This window comes from Paramisgurnus dabryanus, chromosome 15 (assembly GCF_030506205.2).
Source record: "Paramisgurnus dabryanus chromosome 15, PD_genome_1.1, whole genome shotgun sequence".
In the NCBI taxonomy this organism is placed as follows: Eukaryota; Metazoa; Chordata; class Actinopteri; order Cypriniformes; family Cobitidae; genus Paramisgurnus; species Paramisgurnus dabryanus.
The window spans coordinates 28204940-28232694 of record NC_133351.1 but is presented as its reverse complement, the minus strand read 5'-3'; the positions used below and the strand labels follow the sequence as shown (position 1 = coordinate 28232694).

Genomic DNA, 27755 nt, shown 5'->3' with positions numbered 1-27755 from the left:
GATTGCTAGGCTATTGCTATGCTATCTACAGTTTTATTACAAACAGCAACCTAAACTACAACATAACATTAATGTAGACTTAAACATGGTTATTTAAGTAGTATATTTAAACATCACTGTTTAAAGTTTTTACCAGCCTTTGTATGGGAGCCTATATGCAATGTTTGGCAAAAAGCAGTGTTCCTCTGTTTGTCTATGTTTTATATGTTAGTCTACATGTAATCCTTATATTGTACTGAAATGAGCTGTTTTCCTTGAGGTCTGATCCTCCAATAGCACTTTTGATAAGTTGTGTCAACCCAATGCATGCCAGGTTTGTGCTGTGAATCTGAATTAAAAGTGAATTAAAGAATAGAAATGAAAAGAGGTTCTGGTCTTGCCATGTTATTAGTCTATAGTTTGCATTACAGTGGGCTCTAGCTTTATTGTGTTTGGTATGTCTACCATAATTTACCAGACTTTTACCAGATCATTTGTCCATGTTTATGACTCTGACAGTCATTGTTACTGTTTTTTTGCCATAAGTCTTCACTGTGCCTATTCAAAGCTCGAGGGCCAACACATAACTTCTAGATTTATAAGCATCAACAAACTGCATTTTAACATTTTATAATGCCTAGTCATACTTCTGTTATTTTGATGAAAGTAACTCAAAAGTAACGCAAAAGTAGTGTAACTCATTACAGTTCAGAGTCAGTAATATTGTAATGTAACTAATTACTTTCAAATGACAGTAATTTGTAATATATAATGTATTACACTTTGGAAGTAACTTGCCCAACACTGGTCATTACACAGAGCTATTGAAATATGCAGGGCAACAGAGTTAGCTAAAACGCAGATACAGGCAATGCAAAATGCCCCTGCCGGTCAAGATTCTCAAATAAATGCCATAGGAAGAGCAACAGATCAGAGAAAGCCAAGTATAAAAAATAAGAGCAGTAAGAAATCAGCAACACGGAACTGTCGCAGATGTGGAAAGAGCCATGAGCCACGCCAATGCCCAGCCTTTGGAGCAGTATGTTATAAGTGTGGGAAAAGCAACCATTTCTCAAAGGTATGCCACTCTGTCAGTCATAATGATAGCAGAGCAAAGACAGTACATAGCATAGTGAATGAAATGGACTCAATGTACATAGGCATTTTGAGGCATGCTCACGTACAAGATGTGCAACAAATAAAGGACAGTTCGTGGTACACAACAGCCATCATCCGAGGTGTGGAGATAAAATTCAAACTAGACACTGGTGCAGAGGCTAATGTGTTACCTTTATCAGTTATACAAGAACTCCCTGGTCCAGTCCAGCCTCAGCCTACATCTACAGTGTTAGTAGCATTTGGGGGTATACGCTCCAGCCCGAAAGGTGTTGTGTCACTGAAATGCAAGACAGACAAAGCTGAAGCCACACTACAGTTCTATGTCTCTGACCAATCAGAAATGCCGATCTTAGGCAGAGCAGCGTGTGAGGAGCTGCAGCTTGTGAAAAGGATTGAGCTGCTTAACAAAAAGTCTGCAACCACCAAAGAGGAGCTGGTCAAGATGCATCCATCTGTCTTCACTGGGTTAGGTGAGTTTCCAGGAGTTCATCATATACACATTGACCCAACAGTCACGCCGGTGATTCATGGATGCAGAAATATTCCGCTGTCTGTTCGAGACAAGCTGAAAGAAACACTTGAAGATCTTGTGCAAAGAGGTGTTATAACCCCTGTAACAGAGCCCACAGAATGGGTAAACAGCCTTGTTATAACAGAAAAGAAGAATGGTACACTGAGGGTATGTTTGGATCCTCGTGACCTGAACAAGGCAATAAAGCGCCAACACTATTCCATTCCAACTCCTGAGGATGTGTGCAGTAACCTGGCTGGAAAGTCCATCTTTACCATCCTCGATGAAAAAGACGGTTACTGGCAGATTAAGTTGGACGACCCATCATCAAAACTATGCACTTTTAACTCACCATGGGGCAGATATTGTTTTCGGAGACTACCATTTGGTATAAAATCTGCAAGTGAAGTGTTTCAGCAGAAGAATTGCGAAACATTTGGTGACATACATGGAGTACACATCATTGCCGATGACATGATCATCGCTGCCTCAACAGAGCAGGAGCATAATGACATCCTTGACAAGGTCATGGAAAGAGCAAAAGCAGCCAATGTGAGATTTAATGCTGATAAGATCCAGTTTAAGGTCAACACTGTGGCGTACATGGGACACATCATCACACCAGACGGCCTCCGTCCTCATGATGCAAAAGTGAAGGCGATCGTGGACATGCCACCCCCAGAGGAAAAACAAGGCCTGCAACGCCTACTGGGCATGACTAAGTACTTAGCGCAGTACATTCCAAATGAAGCTTCACTTACAGCGCCACTAAGACAATTACTGAGGAAGGATGCTGCCTGGCAGTGGGATTCCCATCATAGTGCTGCTTTAAAGAGTTTAAAATCTGCCCTGACAAAATCACCTGTGCTGAGGTTCTATGATCACAAGAAGTCTCTAACAATACAGGCAGACTCATCAAAAGACGGTTTGGGAGCCTGTCTCATGCAAGAGGGACACCCTGTGTGTTACGCATCGCGAGCACTCACTGACACTGAGCAAAGATACGCTCAGATTGAGAAAGAGTTACTCGCAATACTCTTCGCAGCGAGAAAGTTTCATCAGTACATATACGGGAAGCCTGTTACAGTACAATCAGATCACAAGCCCCTCGAGAACATCATGCAAAAACAACTGTGCAAAGCACCAGCACGTTTGCAGCGAATGCTCTTGCAACTACAAAAGTATGATCTGAACATTGTATATACTCCTGGCAAGCACATGTATATTGCTGACACGCTGTCCCGTGCAACTGTAAATAAGGCAGATGATGATGGTGAAGACCTCTATGATGAGAAAGTTGTGCATGGGCTAGAGGCCACTGATGCATTGAGTACACAGACACTTCAACAATTGAAAGAAGCCACTGCTGCAGACCAAGTGTTGCAAGAGTTGTGTAAGAGGGTTGAAACTGGCTGGCCACGGAAAAGACGCAGCATGAACATCAACCTACACAGTTACTGGCCTATGAGACACAAAATCAGCATACAGAATGGCATCGTGATGGTAGGAGACAAGATAATCATTCCTCAGAGCTTCAAAAAAGTCATCTTAGAAAAGCTGCACATAGCTCACCAAGGTATCCAGAGAACAAAAGCCAAAGCAAGAAAATCCCTCTACTGGCCTGGAATGTCGCATGACATTGAGATGATGGTGGAGAAATGTGCACCTTGTCAACAACTCCAGCCACGACATCAGAAAGAACCACTCATCACACATGATATCCCTGAATTACCGTGGATTAAGATTGGAGTGGATATCTTCGAGCTGAGAGGTCAGTCTTATCTGTTGCTAGTGGACTATTTGACAAAATATCCAGAGGTACTGAACTTAACTGACAAGACCGCCCACTCTGTAATACAAAAAATGAAATCAGTCTTTGCCAGACATGGTATCCCGAAAGAACTGGTGAGTGACAATGTTCCTTTTGCCAGCTATGAAATGAAGTCATTTGCAGCGTCATGGGACATTAAACTCACTTTCTCTAGTCCTGGATATCCCCAGTCCAATGGACTTGCGGAAAGAGCCATAAAGACTGTTAAACATGCACTGAAGAAAGCGATGCAAACAGGCACAGACCCACATCTGGTGCTACTGTCCTTAAGAAACACTCCAGTGACAGGCCTGAATGCATCTCCTGCACAAATGTTAATGGGAAGGGTCCTGCGGAGCACACTCCCATGCTCTAGTGCTGTGCTTCAACAGTCTATCCCACAACATGTACACAAGAACCTGGAGGATATGCAGTCGAGTAGGCGGTGTTGGTACAACCGAAATGCAAAGTCACTACCTGTGCTGGCTCCAGGATCCACAGTACATATGCAGACTCGGCGTGGATGGAAGCCTGCTGTAGTGATGCAACAGAGAGATGAACCACGGTCTTACACAGTGCGAACACCAGCTGGAAAGACATTCAGAAGGAACCGACGCCACTTGAGAAAGATACATAAGAGTCTGTACAACAGTGTGGATCCTGATGAACATTCAGAAGAGATATATGCTAAGACACCCATTCTACCTGCCTGCTCTCCTGAGCATTCTCCGGTGAGCGTGGATGAACGTACAACATGCCATACTAGAAGTGGTAGGGCAGTAATCCGGCCTGCTAGATTTGATGATTATGTGATGGACAAGTAAAAAAAAAAAAAAAAAAAAAAAAAAAGAAAGGTTATCTACAACAGAAATACTAATAAAGAAATGTAAAGGTATTACTGATGTTTACAGAGTACGCTTGTAAGTAAATAATTAATATGGTGTTTTGATTGTTTAAATTAGTCAATTGTTCAATTTGTTTCTGTTTGATAAGCTTGAATATGTGAATGGGTTTATTTGATTAACACAGATTGAATGTAAATTACATTTCTTGTGTTTTGCTAAAAAAAGGAGGATGTGGTGGATTTTGGTTCGACACATTCGATGTTTGATTAAGTTGATGCATATGTGTGTGTGTCGATTGTTTTGGATTGATTGCTTATGCCTGACAGATTGAAAGTTAGTAAAGATGCTCACGGCACGGAAGCTCCGTCTCCTGGTGTTTTATTAAATACGTAAAGTATACAATTAAATGTTGCTGCTCGTCATGCCTACAACAACACAATAACACTACAGTCTGCAAGCAAAACACGTTTAATGCTACAGTGTGGTAAACATGGTAAACGGCAGTGGCTCAGTGGTTCATGTAGGTTGTCTACAAACCGGAAGGTTGGTGGTTCGATCCCCGGCTCCGCTGGACCAAGTGTCGAGGTGTCCTTGAGCAAGGCACCTAACCCCAGCTGCTCCCGACGAGCTGGATGGCGCCTTGTATGGCTGACACCGCCGTCGGTGTATGAATGTGTGAGTGAATGGGTGAATGTGAGGCAACATGTACAGCGCTTTGGATGGCCTTAGGTCTGTTAAAAGCGCTATATAAATGCAGTCCATTTACCAGTCCATTTAAACAATTCTTCTGTCAGAAATAGAAGATGAGAGTTATAAATGCTTATTAGAATAGGTGGTGGTATATGGTATTAACATCTGCATGCCTTTTTTATAAGCCTTTTTAATCTGAACACAAAAGATGAAAAACAATACAGAAAACATAAATGAAAGATGATCAAAATGAAGATGAAGAGATGGGCAAAACCAGTACAATGTGCAAGAACTGGTTGTGAATGCCAACCGAGAGAGTGTGTGTTGAAAGATGTACTGGATAAAATCAGCAGCTGTTCAAGGTACTGTGAGTGTATGCATTAAATTACCAATATAAATACTTAAACGTTCTCACTTGAAAAATTAAAGTAGATATCATAGTATCTTATACAGTACAATAGAAATATTCTGCTAAAACCTTTACAAGTCATCATCCTAGAATTCACTACATACTAATAGTGGTCTTCATAAGTTAAATTGAGTATTACTTGTTGGGACTTTTTAAATGAATAAAAATATTTAATTTCTTTCTATCAACAGATTTTAGTAGTAGAAGGCACATTTTGTATTAAATGTTAGTATTAGTATTAAAGCAACAATTGCAGTGCTTCACTATAAGATTCAAAGAGTTTAAAAAACTTATGATTGCATGTGAATTTGATCTCAGTCCTATGATCTGCACTACAGATCATGATATACACATCATGTATCAATTGCAAAATTACAAGCTAAGCTAACTCTTTAAATTATGGAGTGCCACAAGGATCTATTTTAGGTCCTCTGCAATTTTCAATGTACTGTACATGCCACCCATTGATAATATCATTATTTATTTACCTTAACCCAAAATATGATCATATAGCTCCGATTTATCATCTCTACACTGTTAACTGTTTAGTTTTGTATTAGTAGATATTGCTGCTTATATATAAAGCCTACAATTGTTAAGCTCCTATGTATTTAACCAAACTTTTATCAGACTACATTTCATCAGTTTCTATGACAGCAGTCAAAGTCCACTAAAGTATGTGTTTTCGCACATGGGTCCTAAAATGTGAAGTAAACCTCCTGGTAATGTTTCAGGCTCAGACACATTCTTCAAGTTTAAAGTCCAGCATTTACATAATCTCTCTCTTAACCACATACTATAGTTACATCAGATCAAGTGCAAATGTTTATCTGTTGCTTTTAAAGTTTATGAAGAGCAACTATAGTCGTTATTTTCCCTTTGGTTTTTGTTTCCACCTCTGGATGCCAATCCCCAAGGAACTACGGATTATGCCAGCTGCAGTTTGGATTCAGCCTTCAGATGATTTCAGACAACCCAACACATGTGAATATTTGATGTCAACCCATGCCAGAACTTCAGATGTCATTTACTCGGAATCAACGAACAAAACTGTATCATACTCATTATGATCATTACATGTAATCATCATCGTTATAATTATGTGCTCCTTGTTTATTCCTAAATGAATACATGAACTTCTTCAGTTCAGACATTACTTTGGCACAGTTACTTCTGATAACAAATTACTAATACGTGTAGTAAAAAGCATGCATTATCTTTAAAGCTGCTTTGAAAGATAAGTAGTATAAAAAGCACTATACAAATATATTCAATTGTGAATTGAATTGGTCCTAATGATTAAGTTGTACATTATAAAAGAGCGAGTTGCCATTGACAAATGCACACATGGAATACATTAAAGGATTAGTCCACTTTCTCATGAAAATTTCCTGATAATTTACTCACCCTCCATGACATCAAAGATGTTGGGGCAAAAATGACGATTGTTTCGCTAGATAAGACCCACATGCCTCAGTTGGAATTGTTTAGACCCCTTACTGTGGGATTTCACACCAGATGCGACTTCAACGATTTGCACGAATAGATTACATACAACGTCAACTCTGCTAAAAAAAAAAAAAAAAACAATAGACACCATCACATAAATTCTATTGGTTTTATTGAGAATTTTATTGGTTCTACTGGAATATGGCCCAAAACACACTAGAGTGTATTGGTTTTTGTTGGTCTCTAATGGTATTTATTGGTTCTATTGGTTCTATGTATTGCTTCTAATGGAATATGGCCCAAAACACACTACAGTGTAGTGGTTTTAATGGTAAAAGCTAATGGTTCCTATTGGTATTTTAATGGAAACCATTAGAATTTTCTGTAATGGGTTATTGTTTTTATTCAGCAGGGAATACAAAGACGCGATCAGACGCGTCCTCGTGTGGGGCGATGCGAATGCCGCAATATGGGCGGCGCGTTTGCCGCGAAAACAGCCATTATTTGCCTCAAACGTGTCTTCGCGCAAGTTGAAAATATTCAACTCGAGCGAAAAATTCGCATGACATGAAGTTAAATCCCGCGAGTAATCTAGTGCAAGTAACGCAATGCTCCACATTTGGTGTGTACTTAACATTAGAAGCCGCATTGAAACTGCATTTGGACCTTCAAACCGTTGGGGTCAATTGAAGTTCACTAGGCCATGGAGGTATGGAGAAAATCCTGGAATGTTTTCCTCAGAAAATGTATTTTCGACTGAAGAAAGAAAGACATATACATCTTGGATGCCATGCGGGGTCAGTAAATTATCAGGGAATTTTCTTATGAAAGTGGATTAATCCTTTTAGCATGCATATTTGGAGTGCTTAGAATAACCTACATTAAGTGAATCGGCTGGTGATGTAAAACTACGTTGTTTAGGCTAATTTGTACTTACTGGGAAAACAGACTTAGTATGAAAAGATGAAAAAGCACACATTAGGTTTTTGTTTGGTGAATAATTATTATTATTATTATTATATATTATTGATATGCATGATATACAGTATAAACAATAAACAACAATTATGTTTACAGTGTTTATGTGTCCATCATTGCTTTGTTATAAAGGTAGGTTACACAGGCATCTCTATTATTAAATAATTGTACATTGAATTTATATTAATAATTTAATTATTCTTTATAATGTTTGCAGTTATTAACAAATTTTTGTATCCAGTGACATTACGTGACAAAAGACCGAACGACTCGGACCCAAATACTCGAGAGATGAACGAATCAAATCAAATGACTTGAGCCCATAGACTGTAAAAAAAGATGGACGACGTGACGTCGCCTCCTTCCATTGTATTGAATTGAAGCTTAAAATGTCCGATCATGGTTGCCGCCATGTTGCGTAAAAACGTCAGTTTGGAGCCAAGCAGGGGGGCAGGGTTTCATATTTTATTGAAGCAGCCCTGGTTTAAAGACTAAATTTGTGCATCGATTATTTCTAGAAATTCTAAAGAAACACGAAAATGTATAAAAGGCTCCATTACCTTGTATCTTACGTTATGGCCCAGTAGAAGCAGTTTTAGTAAAACTATGCTAACGATTGCGTCATAACCATGCGACTCTCTGTCGCACAGTAGAGAAATTACCGTATGGACAGGAGGAGAAGCGTATGTCGAATATGGCGTACTTTAAAATAAATAAATACTATGCAAAATGACAAAGTAATTAATCAGAATACTAAATATACTTAATACAAAATGTACTCCTGGTCACGCTCGCCGTTTCTGCAAGATTCGGTGGGTGATTCAGATTTCTCTTGGCACAACTATTAGAAGACTTACAATTGTCAGACAGGTTGCTCACGTCACCAAGCTCAGTTTGAGTCTGTGCAGTACGCTCAACCCCCCGGAAGTGTGAGCTTCTAATTGGCTTCACTTGTCTCCGTTGAATCCAACGGGGTCGCTGTGTCCATTTCTTTTACTGTCTATGGAGCCAAGGCATGTACAGAAGGAATCATGCATGGAGCCGGTGACGATGCCGCGGTATCAAACTTCCGCCCAAACGCTCACGCCCAATTCAACCATGGCAATAATTACAACGCGCCCCGTTTCTATAGCATCAAATTACTAGCTAAAATGAAACTTATCACAAAAATGAACAATTGAACATATATCAGCGTGAAAAAAACTACCTTAAAGGACCAAAACCATCTTTCGGAAATTTTTATTGGAAGTGTAAATATTTTTTTATTTAGAACAGAGTCCCATACGTTTGCATGGAGAGGGCGGGGTTTATGACTTCTACTGCAGCCGGCCACCAGGGGCGATCAAAGAGCCAGAGGCTTCACTTTTCAAGACTTATGAGGCACACCCACTCGAGCCCAAAAACTCGAGACATGAACTAATCAATTCTGTTTCCGGACGGCATACACAGTCTGTTTTGTACACGAGGACTTACTTAGGAAGTAAGCTAATCATTTCATTCTCTTGTGCAGCTTATGTGAATGTCAAGAAATAAAGAAATAAGCATTTTTATTTCTCATAACTTGTTAGAAATGTCATAATTGTTTGCATAAGTGATCATTCTGGGGGAATTTGTGAAATAACACATAATCATATTCAAATGAACGAAAAGAAATGACTCCAAAAATGATTCATTCATTTTGATAAAGGAGATTCAAATGTCCGAATCCGAAAAAAAGAAATTGGTAACGCTTTAGATTACAGCCCGGAAAGTACTGGGTAAGTACAGGGAATTTACAGCGTATGTTTCTGTAATTATAGTTTACTTATGAAGTACGTACGTGTAATTATAAGGGAACAATTTATAATATTTGGGGAATAAAAGGGTAACAACCAGGAAAAATACAAATAATATATGCAGTAAAGTACTGCGTAAGTACAGCGAATTTACAGCATACATTTCTGTAATTATAGTGTACTTATAAAGTACATACGTGTAATTTTAAGGGAACAATTTATAATATTTTCGGAACAAAGGGGTAACAAGTGCCACTCTAATTTACAGCCCGCAGATGTTGTATTTACTCTGTAACTACGTGAAACAAGGGGGTAACAAGTGCCACTTTAATTTACAGCCCGTAGATGTTGTATTTACTCTGTAACTACGTGAAACAAGAGGGTAACAAGTGCCACTTTAATTTACAGCCCGCAGATGTTGTATTTACTCTGTAACTACGTGAAACAAGGGGGTAACAAGTACCACTTTAATTTACAGCCCGCAGATGTTGTATTTACTTTGTAACTACGTGAAACAAGGGGGTAACAAGTGCCACTTTAATTTACAGCCCGCAGATTCTGTACTTACTCCTACTACGTGAAACAAGGGGGTAAAATTTTTTGACTTAGACTGTAACAACACAAAACAATGGTTTATTTACACAGTAACTACAGAAAATACACTCTTAGAAAGGATGTGTTAATTTTTTACACATCTTTGTGTGTTAAGTTTTTAAAACATTGTGTAATTTTAACACATTATGTGTCATTTTGTGTTGATTTTGTGTTAAAATATCACACAAGTTGTGTTAAAAGTAACACAAAATGTGTTGTTTCCATAATAACACAGAGATGGGTGGATTCTGGGACAACGCATTTAGTGTGTCGTCCCAGAATCAACACTAATGTGTTGTTTTTAACACATCCATTCAAAGAGTGTAGTTCTAGTTTTGCTTGCTTTGTTTTCACCATAGTTGCCTTGCATATTTTAAATTTTGCTTGATGACCCAAAAAATTCCTGTACTATTTTTCTTTCTTAAGGTAAGTAACCTTTATTGAAAATTCTAAATAAATTGTATTGTATAGCATAAACACATTAACTGAATTTCAAGTTTTGTTGTTTAGTAATCTAAAATACTTACTGCATATATTATTTGTATTTTTCCTGGTTGTTACCCCTTTGTTCCCCAAATATTATAAATTGTTCCCTTATAATTACACCAACGTACTTCATAAGTTTACTATAATTACAGAAACATACGCTGTAAATTTGCTGTACTTATGCAGTACTTTACTGCATATATTATTTGTATTTTTCCTGGTTATTACCCCTTTATTCCCCAAATATTATAAATTGTTCCCGTATAATTACACGTACGTACTTTATAAGTAAACTATAATTACAGAAACATACGCTGTAAATTCACTGTACTTACGCAGTACTTTCCGGGCTGTAATCTAAAGCGTTACCATGAAATTATACTTTAATATATATATTATTACAATATTAATATTTTACTTGAACATTATGATATAACACTCTTTCCCAACCACACACAAAAACACACACAAAAATGTCATATTAATATAAGTTTTTGTTTTACTTTATCTTAATAAATTAGGTTAAATAGTTTCAACTTGTTTTATAAGTTATGTCAACTCATCACTTCACACCACATGCAAATGACATTTTCTGTGGGCAAAAAATGATCTCTTATCCTGTCTCACGCTCTCATATTCTCACAGAGCAAGTGATGTCAAAAGCATCAGACAGGATGGTTTCCTCGTACTCCCCTTCGAGGTGAATTCGCACAGCAAGGGCTGGTATAAATATTTAACCCTCCTGTTTATGGGGTCACACTGACCAGGGCTGCTGGGTTTTCACACAAGGCCACATGGCTCATGTCATACACACACTTTATCTCAAGCTTTCTCTCTCTCTCTCTCATACACACACACACAAACACACACACAAATAGAGTGAGTCCATAATCTAACATCAACCCCAGACCTCACACGACAAACACACAAGTGAGCTGATATATTGAGCAAACACCCTCATATCTCAAACATCTGGACACACACACACACACACACACACACACACACACACACACACACACGCACACACTATGACATTTAAACAAGACAGATGAAACACACACGTGCACACAGCCTGGTGGGAAGGATTATTATGAGAGAAATGAGTGACCATGACCGCTTTTGTGTGTGTACACACATATGAGTCACAAACCAATGTGCAATTCCCCTAAATGTCATGTGAAAAATGTCTTCTTTGCACCTTACATCTGATATTACTTACATGTATCTTATATACGTTAGGTACATTGGGTGTTATTCAGATTTTTCGTCAAGGGCAAATACCATATAGTACGTAAATACACACAAATAACTAACTGGAAGGTCAAATATGAGTTTACTTTACAAAGCAGACATTTGAGAACTGAACACCTTCGGTCTTATTTTAACATCCAGAGACGTGGAGACACATTAGGAGATGTCCATGTACACATCATTGCCACGCACCACCGCATCACTGAATTTCATCATCTCTACACTCATCCACCTGACTCATGGACCACAGAAAAAATATATTTGTGGACCCAGAAGAGATGGACCTACACCATATATGAGTAAACACGCGTGCTGACGCCAATTTAAAAAAAGACTCCCACTCTTTTCAATGGGTATTAGAAGGCTTATACATCACCTTACAGTGTCAAGATGACTTTTCTATTGATCGCACCTCAGGGTCCCAGTCAACTGTGACGCACCTGCCTCCCTCCACCCATACAGGTTGGTCTGATGGCGAAAGACAAACAGAGCCAGTGTTGAAGGAAAGCTAAAAAAAGCTAGTAATGTTTACTGACTGATAGCATAACGGACATACATTCCTCTATCTGTGATAACGTAGCTCTGGATAGCAGACCGGGCTCAGAGCCAATCAGATATGCACAGGAACTAGAATTATCTTGTGTTACCTCATGAATGCTTTAAGGGCTGCATTTAGCCACTGGTGATGCTGGAAAAGTAACTGGGCTGTGGGAGAAAACCAGATGGGGGTGCATGATGGAAGGGAGTCTAGTGACGTTGGACTTGTATACTTGTATACATGTAAAGTTGTGATGAAGTTTTTCTCAAAATGAAGTATAGTTAAAGTCTCTTTAAGGAAGTCCCACCACTCTGTGGCCATGTAAGCAATGCCTCGGGCCAACTTTTTCAGACATGCAAGATTAAAGTCCTACTTGAATGGGGATGGCAGATATCTCTGATATTTCTGACCAAAAAAGGACTTTGACATCAACTGTACCATAACTTTTGTTTCTTAAGCTCAGATTGTGAATCATGTTAGTGATGGTTGCTTTCGAAACACTGCTTCGTGATGCTTCGAAACCTTTACGAATATTTTGGTTCGAATCATTGGTTCGGAGCATGTTTCAAACTGGCCAAGTCAGGTGATTTTAGCAAACCAGGCTTTGTTACGCCATAACTGTTTAAAAACGTTTCGAAAACTCTACCACTTGGGGGAGTTGATCTAAAAATGAACTTATGAATCAGTGTACTATAGTAACTAATTTCAGGTAAGTTTATTTTTTTATGAATGTTGATAAAATTAAATGTTTCTATTGTGTTTGTTGGTCATTTGGCATTTAAAGTTGTATGTATAATGAGTGACATTAAAAACCAAGGCCAAGTGTTTGGGAACATTTTGAGTTAGGTCTGTGTAATCACCTGACGTCACAATAATACTGATATTTAATGACATTTAGGGGTGGTTTCCCGGACAGGGCTTATCCTAGTCCGAGACTAAAAAGCACATTTGAGCTGCATGCTTTAAAAAAATTTTACCTAGTCCTGCTTAATTTAACATATATCGGTGACTTTGCTTTGTCTTAAGATGCACACCTGTAGTGTTTATGTAAGGCATGTTTGTAAAAACTTCTTAAATGACCTAATATAAAGAAGGCCTAGTCCTGGATTTATGTAAACCCTGTCCGGGAAACCACCCCTTTATGATTTGTAAATTATATTGAAAGCAGTACACTGTTGTGAACATATTTGCAGTTGTTTAAAGTAGATCTGTCAAAAGATTAATTGCGATTAATCGCATACAAAATAAAAGTTTTTTTGCATAATTTATGTGCACTGTGTGTAATCATTTTATAATATATATATATATAAATACACACACATTAATGTTTGTATTTAAGAAACATTTACATGTGTATTTGTATATATATGATATATTGATATATTTTATATTATAAATATAAATACAAATAAATTAATACAATTTTTAAGTAATTTTTTTTACATGTATGTGTGTATTTATATATACATAATATATACACACAGTACACACAGACACACACACACACATATTATGCAAACACAAACTTTTATTTTGTATGTGATTAATCGCGATTAATCTTTTACACTTTTTGACCAGCAGGTGTAGCCAGCGTGTATGGTGTTTTGAACGCTTTGAAATAGTAAATAATTTTGCAAAGCAACTGGTTCAATTGATTCGAAGCTACGAAAAGCTTAATTTCTCCCATCACTACCACATATGTGCAAAGCCAGGTGATTACCTTCAAAGATACTGGATATCTGTGATGTAAGGTTTAATTGTTGGTCAGTAATATGTTGTACATTTGTGATTTCAGCACATGATTTTAGCGATATCTGTCTTTCCCCATTCAAGTATGGATAGATTTATTCTTGCATGACTGAAATAACTGCCCACGGCACTGCAAAAATGGTGCCAGTTCCTTAATGGGACTTTGAATGCATCTTGTTATACCCAGTATCTTTGGTAAAGTCTGGGAAAAAACATTGGTAACACTTTATTTCGATAGTCCACTTTAGACATTTTACTAATTATAAGTAACTTTGCAACTACTTATCATCTACCAATCTTTAGAGAATTAGTATAATGTCTGCTTAATATCTAGCCTGGCTCCGCCCTCCTACGTTCTTCCGCTTAATTTTCATTTAGCTTCAGAACAACGTCTGGGACTGCTGTGTAGAGTCTCGTTTTCTCCTGCAAAAATCTGCAGGTCCAATCAGCGAACAGCGGGGAGTGGCTAAGAACGCAGACGTTGAGGTCGTGCGCCAGACTGAGTGACATACGTCACGACCAAACGTTAGCGATTGGTTATGGCAGATTCAGAGTGACTCTGGGCAGATCCAATAGTTTTAAACTTCAACAGAGGACCCTCCTTAACGGAAGTAACGCTTTGCAATGGAGCGTGGCCAGACTCTCTGTACAAATGAAATGAATGTACGAGAGTCTGGTTACACCAGGCTACTTAATATCTACTAACACTGATGATATCTCAACAGACATTCAACTGTCTATAAGTATCTTTGCAGGAGCATGTCAACTTATTCCACTAACCCAAACCTCTTCCCTAACCCCAACCCTTACAGTCTACTAATACACTAATGACAGTTAGTTGACGTATAGTTGCTAATTATTGATAGTAAGTTCACATGTAGTTGCAAAGTTATTTATAGTTAGTAGAATGTCTAAAGTGGACTATCAAAATAAAGTGTAACCAAAACACTTGGTCAAGACTACAAATACCCAAAATGCAGATTTTATATCTGTTTATAGCTGCAATAACATTTGATAGATTATCTTATTTATGAATATGTATCTACCTTTAGATTTATATGCCTATTTTTATCGTCCCAATCGCAGAATTATACTTTTTCTTTTATAACATTATATATTTTTTAAAGTTCCATGTCTCCGTCAAATAATAATAATGTTTTTGTTTTGACAGACAGACTGTCAGACCTGGCTGCAAACCCATTCATTTCGATGGCTCGCACAGCGTGAGGACGGTTTGTTGTTGTGTCGACCAAAGCGGACAAAGTTCAAAATAGTTCAGCTTTTGTGCTGCGCTCTGTGACGATTACCTGCACGGCCAATAGAAATAGGCATCCAAGCGGGGCGTCCATCTGGCTTCGCTGAACCTAGCGGTAAGAGCTGCGTACACCGCTTCCTTTGTGAAAATCCCAAAAGGCGACATAATTTCAAACATAATTTTACTATAACAAATTAACAAAATAAACAATCAAACTAAATTCTCAAAACGTGGTTCTGGCAACTGCCCTCAAGCAGCGGAAAATTAAAATTAAAAATGGTACAAAATACAGTTGTATCCCATCATGCCACCAATCAACCTGCTAAAGACAAAACAAAACCAACCCACACAACTAACTCCTAACACAGACCTATAGGGAACAATAAATCTAGAATGAAGTAACAATTTACTACTGACAATAAAAGGCAAGTGACAGTTTCATCTGTTGGCCCAATGCACTTTCAATGGCTCTGGGCCTTTACTCCATCCTTAATGTTGAGTGCTGCACAACTCACACGCACAACAAACTCAGGGTTACAGAGTCTATCAACATGAGAGAATTTAATTTAATGAGGAGCTTTAGGATGGCAGCTTGTGCACATCACCACCAAATGTCTGAACACATATGGTGTCTAGTCATCACTGTGTTTCAGACTACAGGTCTATTTACATTCATGATGGGTCTCTGACTGCTTACTGATATGTGTAACTGATAGTTAAGTGTTTAGGATACAAACAAGTCTAGATATGCTTGCACTGCTTTGTGTTTATGATGCTTATGGATAAGAATAGATGGGTAGGAAACATAACGGCTTACTGTAAAGAATATGATGTTTGTGTCCAGACACAGACAGAAGATGAGTATGATCTGTAAATAAATAGAAATATCAATTTAATGAGTGTGCCAATAGACAGTGTGTGGGGTAATGCATTTCAAGTAACGTGCATTAGGTAGTAATATTACTTTTCTGAAGTAACGAGTAAAGTAACGCATTAATGTTCACATTAATATTTGAGTTACCACCTGCAAGGCCTGAAAGAGACCAAGCCTCAGCCATGTAAGAAAAAGTAACTTAAAAGTAACTTAAAAGTAACTTATGCATTACTTTCCATGAAATGTAACTAAGTAACGCAATTAGTTACTTTGTGGGGGAGTAACTTAATATTGTAATGCATTACTTTTAAAAGTAACTTTCCCCAACACTGCCAATAGATGATTTCATCGGATGCGCGTGCGTTGACGTAATTACGTGTCTCGATGGAACTTAACTTGCGGTGTTTGTTTGTTTAATGGTCTTACTAGTGTCTATGAACTCTGGAACAAATACCTCATCGAAAATAACAAATAATTTGGTTTTCCTAAAGACAAAGGGAGCTGGTGATAATGAATAAAGGGAGGCTTGGTGTTTTTGATCTCTAGTTAACATTGCATGCATTAATTTTACACAGTAAAGTTAGCTCAGTGTAGTTTTTGATACACTTCAGCTATGATTTGAACTAAGCTAATCTACTTATTTATTTTGCTTGTTATCAGAAATAAACTACACTGTAAAAAAATCCGTAGAAATTGCAGCTGGGTTGCCGGTAATTTACCGTAGATTTTAAATGTATGTTATTTACTGGCAACATTTTGTTCAAAGTTAAATGAACATTTAAGATTTACAGGTCTTTGTCTTTACAGAGTAAAACTAAAAAAACAGCATCAAGCAAAACATTCTGGGAAACAAAATCTGAAGCGAAAAAAAAACAGAAAAAGGTTGATGATGATTTCTGGTTCCCAGAATGCTTTGCATGAGGCTGTTATTGTATAGTTATTCGGTAAAGATAAAGACTTGTTATTATTTAAAATTTATTTAACTTTGAACAAACTCTTGCCAGTAAATAACATAAATTTAAATCTACGGTCAATTACCGGCAACCCAGCTGCAATAACATTGTAATTTTTATGGAATTTTTTTACAGTGTACTCTAAAATTACTCTATTTTTATTGATTCTTTGTGGAAGTTTATCGGAAGTTACGTTTTTTCCACGAAAGCCGTTTGTTTATGTTGTTACTGCTGAAACCTTCTGTATACAGTTGAGAATATAAGTTTACACACCCTGCAGAATTTGGAAAATGTCAAAAAGTATGGAAAAAGAAGAGGAATTTAATAAATTAAGGTTTGTTTTTAATTTAGTCCTGCCCTGAACATTATTAACATTGCTGTATTGGTTTTGTTTTTTCCTTGAAAACTGATGATTTCAAAAAAATTTCACCTCTGTAATTGATTAAAAACAAAACCAATTCAAAGAAAACGTAAAAAAGAAAGTTTTAAAGAAAGAAGATAGACATAAATACAGACAATGTATGACACGTAATGGTCTCAAACCAATATCTAGGTCTCATATTTTTCCATTTTAATGGTAAACTGATGTGATTTCATTATTTGCTCTTACGCACATAAATTCCAAAGTCGTAATTGTGTGTGTTTGTGTGTGTGTGTGTGTGTGTGTGTGTGTGTGTGTGTGTGTGTGTGTGTGTGTGTGTGTGTGTGTTTGAGAGAGAGTGAGATAAAATCTATTTGGATTGCATTCTCAGCTGAGAGGTCAGGTAGCAGTGTTTCGGTGAGATCATCAGGTCATTAGCTCACCACAAGTACTTATTTCACTTGTACTGACGCACAAGTCATTTAACATTCCATACATTTCCTACCCTTCGGCATTTCCCAATGTCTAAAATCCAGTTAAATGTGTGATCCATGAGCATAATAAGATTTCATACTACGAATTTGCCAAAGAAAATTCAATACCCTTCCTCAATACTAACTGCCTCTCACAAGTGATAGTATGTAACAAATCATAGTTTATGCCTGAATACAACCAACTATTGTTTTCTGGCTATCTGAATGAAAAAAAAAGAAGGAAGGCACTTTTAAATATGGACCACCTCAACTTTCTGTTTTAATTCAACAGAGGAAAGAAAATTAGCCTCACTGAGCCCTTTTAATGGGGTCTTTAACATAATATATTTAGTTTGTCATTAAAATATCAAATATAAAATTTCAGGTCTATTTAGGTTTCAAAGCATATGTATTCTTATATAACGTTAAAGGCTCACTTATAGAAACAACACATCAATTCTTCACTTTAAGTTAATGTGGAAAGTAACCTAAGATTGTCAAAGCTCTAAATTCTCTGACACTGAATGCGTAAGAGGTGATTTTTTACAACATCAGTCTGGTCAGAGTGCGTATGAGACTACGAGACTCTGGAGAACTGAGCACACTTTTCCTCTCTCCTTTACACTTTATAACGTTTTAGTCATTTGACATTTTCTTTGCTAATAATACATATGTAAAAAGAAATACATCATGATACATCATTTTTAAAGGTCATTTCTAAATCTACAGATAGACCACCCACTGACTTATCATAAGAGACACATGCAGGGCATTCGAGGTATCACAATTTTACCATCCTTAAACTTAAATAATATTTTCCATCCAAATGATACAAATGATTCAAATAAAGTATATTTAAAGAGAAGGGAATGTTGAATGCCTTTCAAGATTTTATATAAATGCATAAAAGGGCATAGGAATCAATAGAGGTTGGTATATTTACTATTTCTTGAAATAGGCTATATGATCATGAAGCTGATTGCCCTCGTGTCTTCTGCTACTTGTAGACAAAACCAGGGTGAGATACGGTGTGATTTACCCAGAAATTATTTCCACACATTCACATTCTGTTAAAAAGATAATGGGACATTCATTGAGGAAATACCCAACATAAAAACATACGTGTAGGCTAGATAAGAAATCTCTAATATGTACTAAACAAAACTGCATGGCTAAAACAGAGAATAGTGTAGCTAGATAAAGTAAATAAACTTTTTTATTGTCATGTGCCACTTTTAGACCTTCAGATTAAAGCTTGTGAATTAAAATTGCAATTATATCACGATTAATTATTTTATTTATTAAGTCACATATTCTGTTTAAGCATGTATTCTAAACAATAAAGCAATATATTCCATAAAAAAAACGTATTTATTATTATTTATGTTTCTAACAATAATATAGCTACTGTAAAATCTTTCTTGCTCAAGGTGTTTCTTAAAAACCTTGGATTTCGACAGATGTATTATATATATCTATTATATATATGTATTATATATATGTATTATCACCATTGTTTAGACATGTAGATATATGCAGTTTGGTGGATATTTAAAATATGGTGTTTACATGATAATCACAAGCATATGGTGGCAATCAGAATTTTTTGTCAGAATCGGGCAGTTTGTTTGCGTGTGACGAATTAGCAAACCAACATGAAGCACATGTAAATTATGGGGCTGTTTCCCAGACAGGGCTTATTCTCAGACTAAAATGCATGTTTGAGCTGCATTAATTTAAAAACATATTGTACTGACATATATTAAAGGGGACATATATTGAAAATCTGACTTTTTCCATGTTTAAGTGCTATAATTGGGTCCCCAGTGCTTCCATCAGGCTAGAAAATGTGAAAAAGATCAACCTAGAAACTTAGTTTTGGTAAACCATTCTCTGCAAGCATGTGAAAAAAATAGGTCATTGAAATTTGGCTCCCCTTGTGATGTCAGAAGGGGATAGTATTGCCCCTTAATCTGCACGATCCAACCATGGCACTGCCATTTAGTGCAGAGATCAGCTCATTTGCTTTTAAATGGCACATTTTTGCTCATGCCTACAAAGTGTCAATTTTAACATCACTTAAAAAACTTCACATACGTACTCTGGGGACACCAGAGATTTATTTTACATCTTATTAAACAAGTCTTGTGAAATGTCCCCTTTAACATATATAGCGTCCCATTGTTTGGTCTCAAGATGCACAACAGTATTGTTTTTTTTGTCAAATTTGTTTGTAGAAACTATTTAAATGTCATAATTCAATTATATCCTAGTCCTGGATTAATCTAAACCAGTGGTCTCCAACATGGTGCCAAAGTCTGTGAGGTGCCCGCCAAAACACATTCTATTAATAGTCTCAATTGTAATATTTATTTATTACATATTTTTTATATTAGCTTGGCATCTTTTATGTATGTTAACATTTTAAACAATAATAAAACATATTAACAAATAAAATAAAATAAAATCAACAAGTTAAACAAAAATGTTTTAAGTATACTAAAAAGTAGCCCCCCAGACTGTTTCATCCATTGTGGTAGCCCATGCTCACAAAAAGGTTGGAGACCCCTGATCTAAACCCTGTCCCGGAAACCTATGTATAGGCCTATTTATGTACTAATACTGAAATGTTTGATTATTGAACAGTAATAATTTGATGATTTTAAAATACTGTTTAACTAAATTCCCCTTTCTCCTCAAACTTTAAAAAAATCCTCTTGCATTTTGTAACTACTTGGTGTCATCTAGCGTCCGTGCTGTGTCACTAATGTTTTGGGTGCAATTTCCAAATTCTACAGTTTTAGGGAGTTGGCAGGTCAGTTGTATGGTGCATTGCCGCCACCAAGTGGGGCTTGGTTGCATAAACATGTACAGTTTTAAGGATTGTATGCCTTGTCGTTTCTTGCCATGTGATTATGAACACATTTAATACACGTGATTGAACTTGTTTATATGCTAAATTTAGGAGTCTATACCGCAAAAAATCGTACACTAGTCATGTGACGCAACTAAACCTACATATGAAGAGTTTTGTTGCAAAACGAGCTAAATCCGTTTTTAACATTTTTGTCAAAACATGTTTATTATTATGTTATCATGTTATTATTTTGTTTTATGGTGCTACTTAGCTGTATTTTTTTAAGTCATGAGGGTTTAAATTAAAACAAACCAACTGCAGTTGAATTGGAATGCACAACCAAAAAACGAGATTTCTGAAAATTAAAAAATACTGAGTTATCTCGTTTTGCAACAAAACTCTTCATATATATATATATTTTTTATATATATAATTCTACTTTAGGACTATAAATATTAATTAAGTTCTGCGCAGAATGATCGGTATATGGCATCAAAGAATCGCGAGAGCAGACTGCTGCGGACGCTTCGAATAATTCTCGCGGTATTTTAACGTCATACGCTGAAGATCTGCGCAGAGCTTCGTGAAGCAGAACACACCCATGTAACGTCGGCTCAATGTAATTATTATTCATGAGCTTTCGCCATCACATCGTCATTGGTCCTGCACAGCGCACGTTTACTCGAGTAACTTTTGTGATCAACTTGTGCTTAAAGAAAAGAGCTTCGGAGATTAAACAATTGATAAAATACACATTTATACTATTCGATTCGTCTCTTAAATGTTTGTGAAAAGATGCTAAATCCGTCTGCAAACGGCGAGTCGTCTCTTGTTGTGGGGAATTACGTTGAGGAGTACCTGGATCTCGTAGAGTCTTTGCCGCTGGACCTACAGAGATGTGTGTCGCACATGAGAGAAATAGACGCCAAATATCAAGGTGAGAGCTTACCGACCGCTTTACATGTAGTCTATGAGCAAACACTGTGTGTTTTGAGTAGTGAGTTCTGGATATAGCGGACTAGCAAGTTAGCTAGCTAGCGGCTAGCTTTTTAGCACGTGAAACTTGCTGTTTTACCTTCGACCGAGTGATTCAGAGTGTAAAGCAAAAAAGTAACGTTAGCTTTCAATTATCATTGTTTTTATTTCGATAACATCTTTGTATTTAATGTTGCGATGTAGTGCGATTAACGATCGGAAGTCAGAATCTGGGTACGTTATCTTGTGTGTGTCGCTAAACTTAATTGTAAAATAAGCAAACCTATTATTAGGTAACGTTTATCATCTTGTGGTTATAAATTGTTTGGAAGTGTTATGTTACACTATCAAACAAAGTTATCATAGGGTCAGAGATTGTGCCTAAACGTGAACTACATTATTTTGACAAAACCGTTGTTGTCATGGTTACCGACATTGTTAGTGCAAGTTAAGATGCTTAGAGATAAAAATTACGGTGTGGAGTGTTGAAAAGTCTGTATTAATATTGCATAGCTTCATTAATTGTAGTTTATTTTCGATTACAGAAATTCTCAAGGAACTGGATGAGAATTACGAAAAACATATACAAGAGTCAGATCCTGTACAGAAGAAGCGTCTTCTCCATTGGATCCAGCGCTCTTTGATCCGCACAGAAGAACTTGGAGATGAGAAGATCCAGATCGCAGGCCAGATGGTAGACCTGGTGGAGAACCGCTGTCGGCAGCTGGAGTGGCAAGGCGAACTTTTCCACGCCTGCCAAGACTCGCCAGAAAGCACTGTGTCTGTGGGCAGTGCCCCCAGTGCTGTAACAACAGTACCTATGACGCCACTGTCTACATCACTGCTGTCAGTGAGCAAACCATGTGTGGACAAAAGAAGAGATGAAATTCAGAGCACGGTTGACAAATCTGGTGGAAAGCGATCACGAAGGCAAAAAAATGGTTCGGACAACCGAGAAAACTCTAATTATGTCGTGGATCACAATGAGGAGCTTGGTTCATGCACGCCAAAAGAGAAGAAGGCTAAGACGTCATCCACGTCGTCAAAGAAGAAAAAGAGGTCAAAAAGCAAGCAAGATAGAGAGCCATCACCAACAGACCTGCCCATTGACCCTAACGAACCCACGTATTGTCTGTGTGAGCAGGTGTCTTACGGGGAGATGATAGGTTGTGATAATGATGAATGCACAATTGAATGGTTTCACTTTTCATGTGTTGGCCTGCACCATAAGCCCAAAGGAAAGTGGTACTGCCCAAAGTGCAGAGGCGATAATGAGAAAACAATGGACAAAGCTTTAGAGAGGTCAAAGAAAGAACGGGCATACAACAGGTAGTGTCCAGTTTACCTGGTTGCCTTGTATAATTCCATATAGGGTCCAAGTACCCTGTGTTTTATATTGAGAGTTACCTGTATGATGTTCTTATAGACTAAGTTTGGTAACTGGTTTGTATATCTCTTAGGGATATATATTTTTGTGCCGATATAAGGGGTTACTTTTCAGCTAGCAAGTTATCTGAAATACAACTCTGTTTATTAAATCAAAAGCCAGTATATTGCATTTTTATTATTGTTTTCAATTTTGTATTTGTGCTTTGCATCACTGTATGTATGTTAACGTAAAACAAGACATGCTTAATGCCGTGTTTTCTCCAACAAATGATGTAATGTAAATGAGTATGCATTTATCACTGGTACTTTAACAGTAGCTTGCCTCTTTTACGTCACGTGTCCTGGTTTTCCAGAACTGTTTTTCAGATCAAATAAAAAACGCGATCTGTTCTGCCTAAATCTGTGCATTTAGTCAATACAAGGAAAGTGCTACTCGTGATGGTTGTTTTGACCTTTTATTTAAGTATTTACAAGTGCTGAAAAATGAGATTGCCATCCAGTGCAAAATCTGTACACAAAATTTAGATGTTTTGTATATACAATAGATTAGATGCTAGGACACACTCAAGCATTCATGCATGTAACAGGGCATACATCTGAAAAGATAAAGATTTGGAAAAGATTTGTTTGGACTCTGTAATGCAAGCCATCATAAAATGCATGGTAATTAAGTTACTTGTATTTCACAAGGATTGTGGAGAATCTTTTTATACTTGAAGCAGTTCCAGAAAATGTTCAGTTTTATGATTAGTAAATGTTTTTTACACTGATGCATGTTGCCATTTTCTTTCAACATATTACACATGTATGTGTACCAACATAATTCATTTTGTGCACGCTATAGCTGCTTACCACTTGTGGGGCATGCTGGCTCTCTTGATAAAAAACAAAACTGATTCTAAACCCAAAAACTGAAATTACAGAAAGATTTCCTGGTTTTAAGTGAAACAATAATGAAGCACTGAATACATTTTCACCAGAATAACTATTAAATCTATAAATGAGTCTTTTGTCCTGATTAGAGTGCCTTGATTGAGTTATTAATATCTCACAAAAGGACAACTGTCAAATGTTCATGCCAGATGCACAATGAGTCAAGCGTTTAGGAACGTCAACATCAGGAGGAATAGTTGAAAGCACTCCAGGCAAAAAGTAGGAGAGACAATAAAACAAAAACCACAATCTTACATGAGTAAAGTGCATAAAAACTTAAAAATGGATGGATTTGAAAAAACTATCCCCCAACAGAGCCAAAACGAAAGCAAACGTTTCAGTAAGGAAATGTTTATGAATGTGGTCAACTGTCTCTCCAGCTCTGTTCTACAATTGCAGACACCCGCTTTTCATATTCTCGTTTATTTTCTTGATAGAGTTGTGCTGCCTGGCTGTTTGCTGGACTGTTGGGATTTGGCTCATCTAGAAGGGACTGAAAGGAAAGACAAAGAGTAGTCCTCAATAAAAAACTGAAACATCAGTATATATATATATATATATATATATATATATATATATATATATAGTGTACCAGAGTTTGAATTCAAGTATGAAGTACCTTTTCTAAATAAATGAGAAAAATCAAACTTAAAGCTCACTAACTTACCTGAATTGATGTTAAAATAGAAGAAACATCGTAAGTTGGACTCCACCGATTTTGAAGAATGTCTAGGCAGATACTGCCATCAGCATACACTGATAAGAATGACATCAAGACAAAAGTTACAGCAACAGATATTTCTCCGCTGAAACAGTAATTCTCTATTGGAATCAACTTTAACAAGTTTCTTGTTAGGCAGATGGGTGATTCTCGCAAAATTAGACTTATGAGGTGTCATGAAACATTTTGTTAAAAAAAAGTAAATGTTATCAAAATAAGAAGCATACAGTTAGTTTTTTTCCACATTTAAGTGGAAAATGTTAATTACCGCACGTGTCCAACACTGGATTTTGGTTCTTTGAAATGGAAATATTTATAATTAAAAATCTAAAAAATAAAAAGCTTCAGTGCATGTTATACTATAAACATTTACAGTGAAGAAACGTGGTATTTGGTGATCATTGGAAATGTAGAGACAATAATAAGGAATATAAATGTGTCCAAGAACAATTTTCCCATCCTCCGCAACAATTTTCAATCATTGTTTAAGCCCTCAAGGAACTAACATAAAAAAGAAGAACATTGTTTTAAGGGACATAATTGACTCTGTGACACTAAAAATGGCTACCAGGTAAGCAGTTCTTATTTTAACTTTTTAGTTCTCCTTACCGAAACATGAGTTGTAAATGCATACATTTGATGTGATATCATGTTGCGTTAATGATAATTTTTGATAATTATAATCTAAAAAAAATGTAAATAATTCTATAAGAAATATTTTTTAAATACTCTAAAAATAATGGTTATGGTAAGTTCAGACCTTAATCTTATATGTGCAAAAAAAGGACACCTTCTAAATCTGGATTTCGTGAGAATCACCCAGATGCATTTTGTCTTACAACCTAGGCTGTATAATTAGCCACGTTGTAACTGCTAAGCTTCTAATTTGAGACACAAACAGGAAATGTCATTACCATTTGGATGAAACATCTTTGAGACAAACCGCACAGTTGGAGGCTTGTTAGGATATTCCTCTGTGAACTCAACAGTGAGTTTGAATGTACCTTGTGTGTAGAGCACAAATAACACGGATTACTGTCACTGCATAGTCTAAATACTTTGTTTAAATGTGTGTTTGAACATTTTTTTTAGATCAGCAAAGCATGAAACGTACCATCCTCGAACGGTGTTCCCTCTGGGCTGCACATAAAAACAAACAAAACATCATTTAGGCAAAGGCAGAAGTTGCAATCTGACATTTAGATGACCCACCGTGTTTGGAATATACAGTTGAAGCCCCAAGTATAGCATGTTGACCATGATATCAAATAACAAGTATGGCACAGGCTATCGTTTAAAGTTTAGGCTGAGGCCATGTTGACTATTACTATGCTTTCTAAGACTGTGTGGCTTGTAAACAAGCTTTCAGGGAAAATTGCAGTTAAAAGTACAAAATAATTATAATAATAATAATAATAAAAAATCACAGGCTGCAATAGGGCTTTAAAAATTTTAAGTCCATTGGTGATAGACTTAAAATCATTGTAGGGGAGTGCTTCAAAGTTAAATCAGGATTTCCTCATTTCTGATTAATGAATTTCCATTGTTTTCCATAATATTACCATGACTGGAACTGATTGAATTCATTTACACCTATTAGCGAACTAATGTATCCAACAAGACCATAAAACGACAGGTGGCATTATTCTGGCTTTGTGTTGCCAACACAACGTTTTCTACCCATTGAGCTACAGGAACACCGATTTAAAAAGTTTGATAACTTTTGCCTGACTTTTATAAAAAAATATATTTTTGATTAAGTCTGGAATTTTTTATTTTTCAAGGTTTTTTTTGACCACAGGAACTTGACTGGACCATTTTCAGTTTCATCTTACCCAAATATGACTGCATTCCAAACCATTATGTTGTTCTCAGATGGAGCTCCACTAACACCAGCTGGGGGATCCTCCTGGAGCCTGTGGGACCACCACAGGATACTTATTATAAGCAATGTTAGTTAAAAATTTTGAAATCTGAACGTATTCTAAATTAGCCATAATTTTATATGATTACAAGTGAGTTGTTAAATAATTAAAAACACTAAAATAATTAAAATAAATAAAACATCTATATTTCTTACGTTTTGAGCACTAAAAAATTCCCATTAGCGTCGAAACGAATCAGATTGGCGACGTAAAGTTCGAACTTCTCTAACCGGCTTTAAATACCCTAGCCAGCTAGCCGAGAAGCCAGGACATATTTAGAGCTTTTCTAAACCTCCACCATGGTAACAGACAAAATTTCATACCAAAATAACTTAAGTGTTTACAGTAAAAATGTCAAATGCAAAACAATGCCTCGAAACTGCTTATGTAATCTTTAATATTTAGTTGCCGGATAGAGTGCTATTTGGCTAACTAGCTAGCCAGCTATTTCAACAAAACAAACACATCCATGATTTCACAGCCACTCACCGCTTGAAATCCCGCATAAGTCGTCTTCTAGCAGGAGTAGACATCTCTTAACTACACTAAAGAAAATGTATTCGCGCTTAATTTTAGTGCGGTAACAAATATTTCAAATATGGAACCAGTAAATGTCAGTAGTCTTTATTAATATCCAGTTTCTCTCTGTTCGTTCCCTTCTAAAGTACAAGACGTTTCTTTAACAAACAGGTTTATGCCACTGTCATACACAGAGGGGTTTATTCGCGGAAGCGCAAACACCACACAACAGGGCGATACAACAATTATTTGTTTGACGATAAATTCAAACGTGTTACAATATTTGTGGGTTACTCATTAACAGTTTGCTTTTGGTGGCGCCTCTGAATATTCG

At 36.7% G+C, this 27755-nt stretch overlaps 2 protein-coding genes across 2 annotated transcripts; one reads left to right on the top strand and one right to left on the bottom strand.

The window, feature by feature from the left end:
* Positions 1-21609: 21609 nt before the first annotated feature.
* On the top strand, positions 21610-24093 carry ing1 (inhibitor of growth family, member 1). The gene is made up of 2 exons (XM_065292953.2): positions 21610-21896; positions 22480-24093. The coding sequence occupies exons 1-2, from the start codon at positions 21755-21757 to the stop codon at positions 23265-23267; spliced, it is 930 nt and encodes a 309-aa protein (XP_065149025.1). The 5' UTR covers positions 21610-21754; the 3' UTR covers positions 23268-24093.
* A 33-nt stretch (positions 24094-24126) lies between these two features.
* On the bottom strand, positions 24127-27578 carry ube2al (ubiquitin conjugating enzyme E2 A, like). The gene is made up of 6 exons (XM_065292955.2): positions 27392-27578; positions 26813-26893; positions 26092-26117; positions 25892-25981; positions 24924-25012; positions 24127-24749 (listed from the first exon to the last, which is right to left on the bottom strand). Exons 1-6 carry the CDS (start codon positions 27433-27435, stop codon positions 24621-24623), a joined length of 459 nt encoding a protein of 152 aa, XP_065149027.1. The 5' UTR covers positions 27436-27578; the 3' UTR covers positions 24127-24620.
* Between the last annotated feature and the right edge of the window lie 177 nt (positions 27579-27755).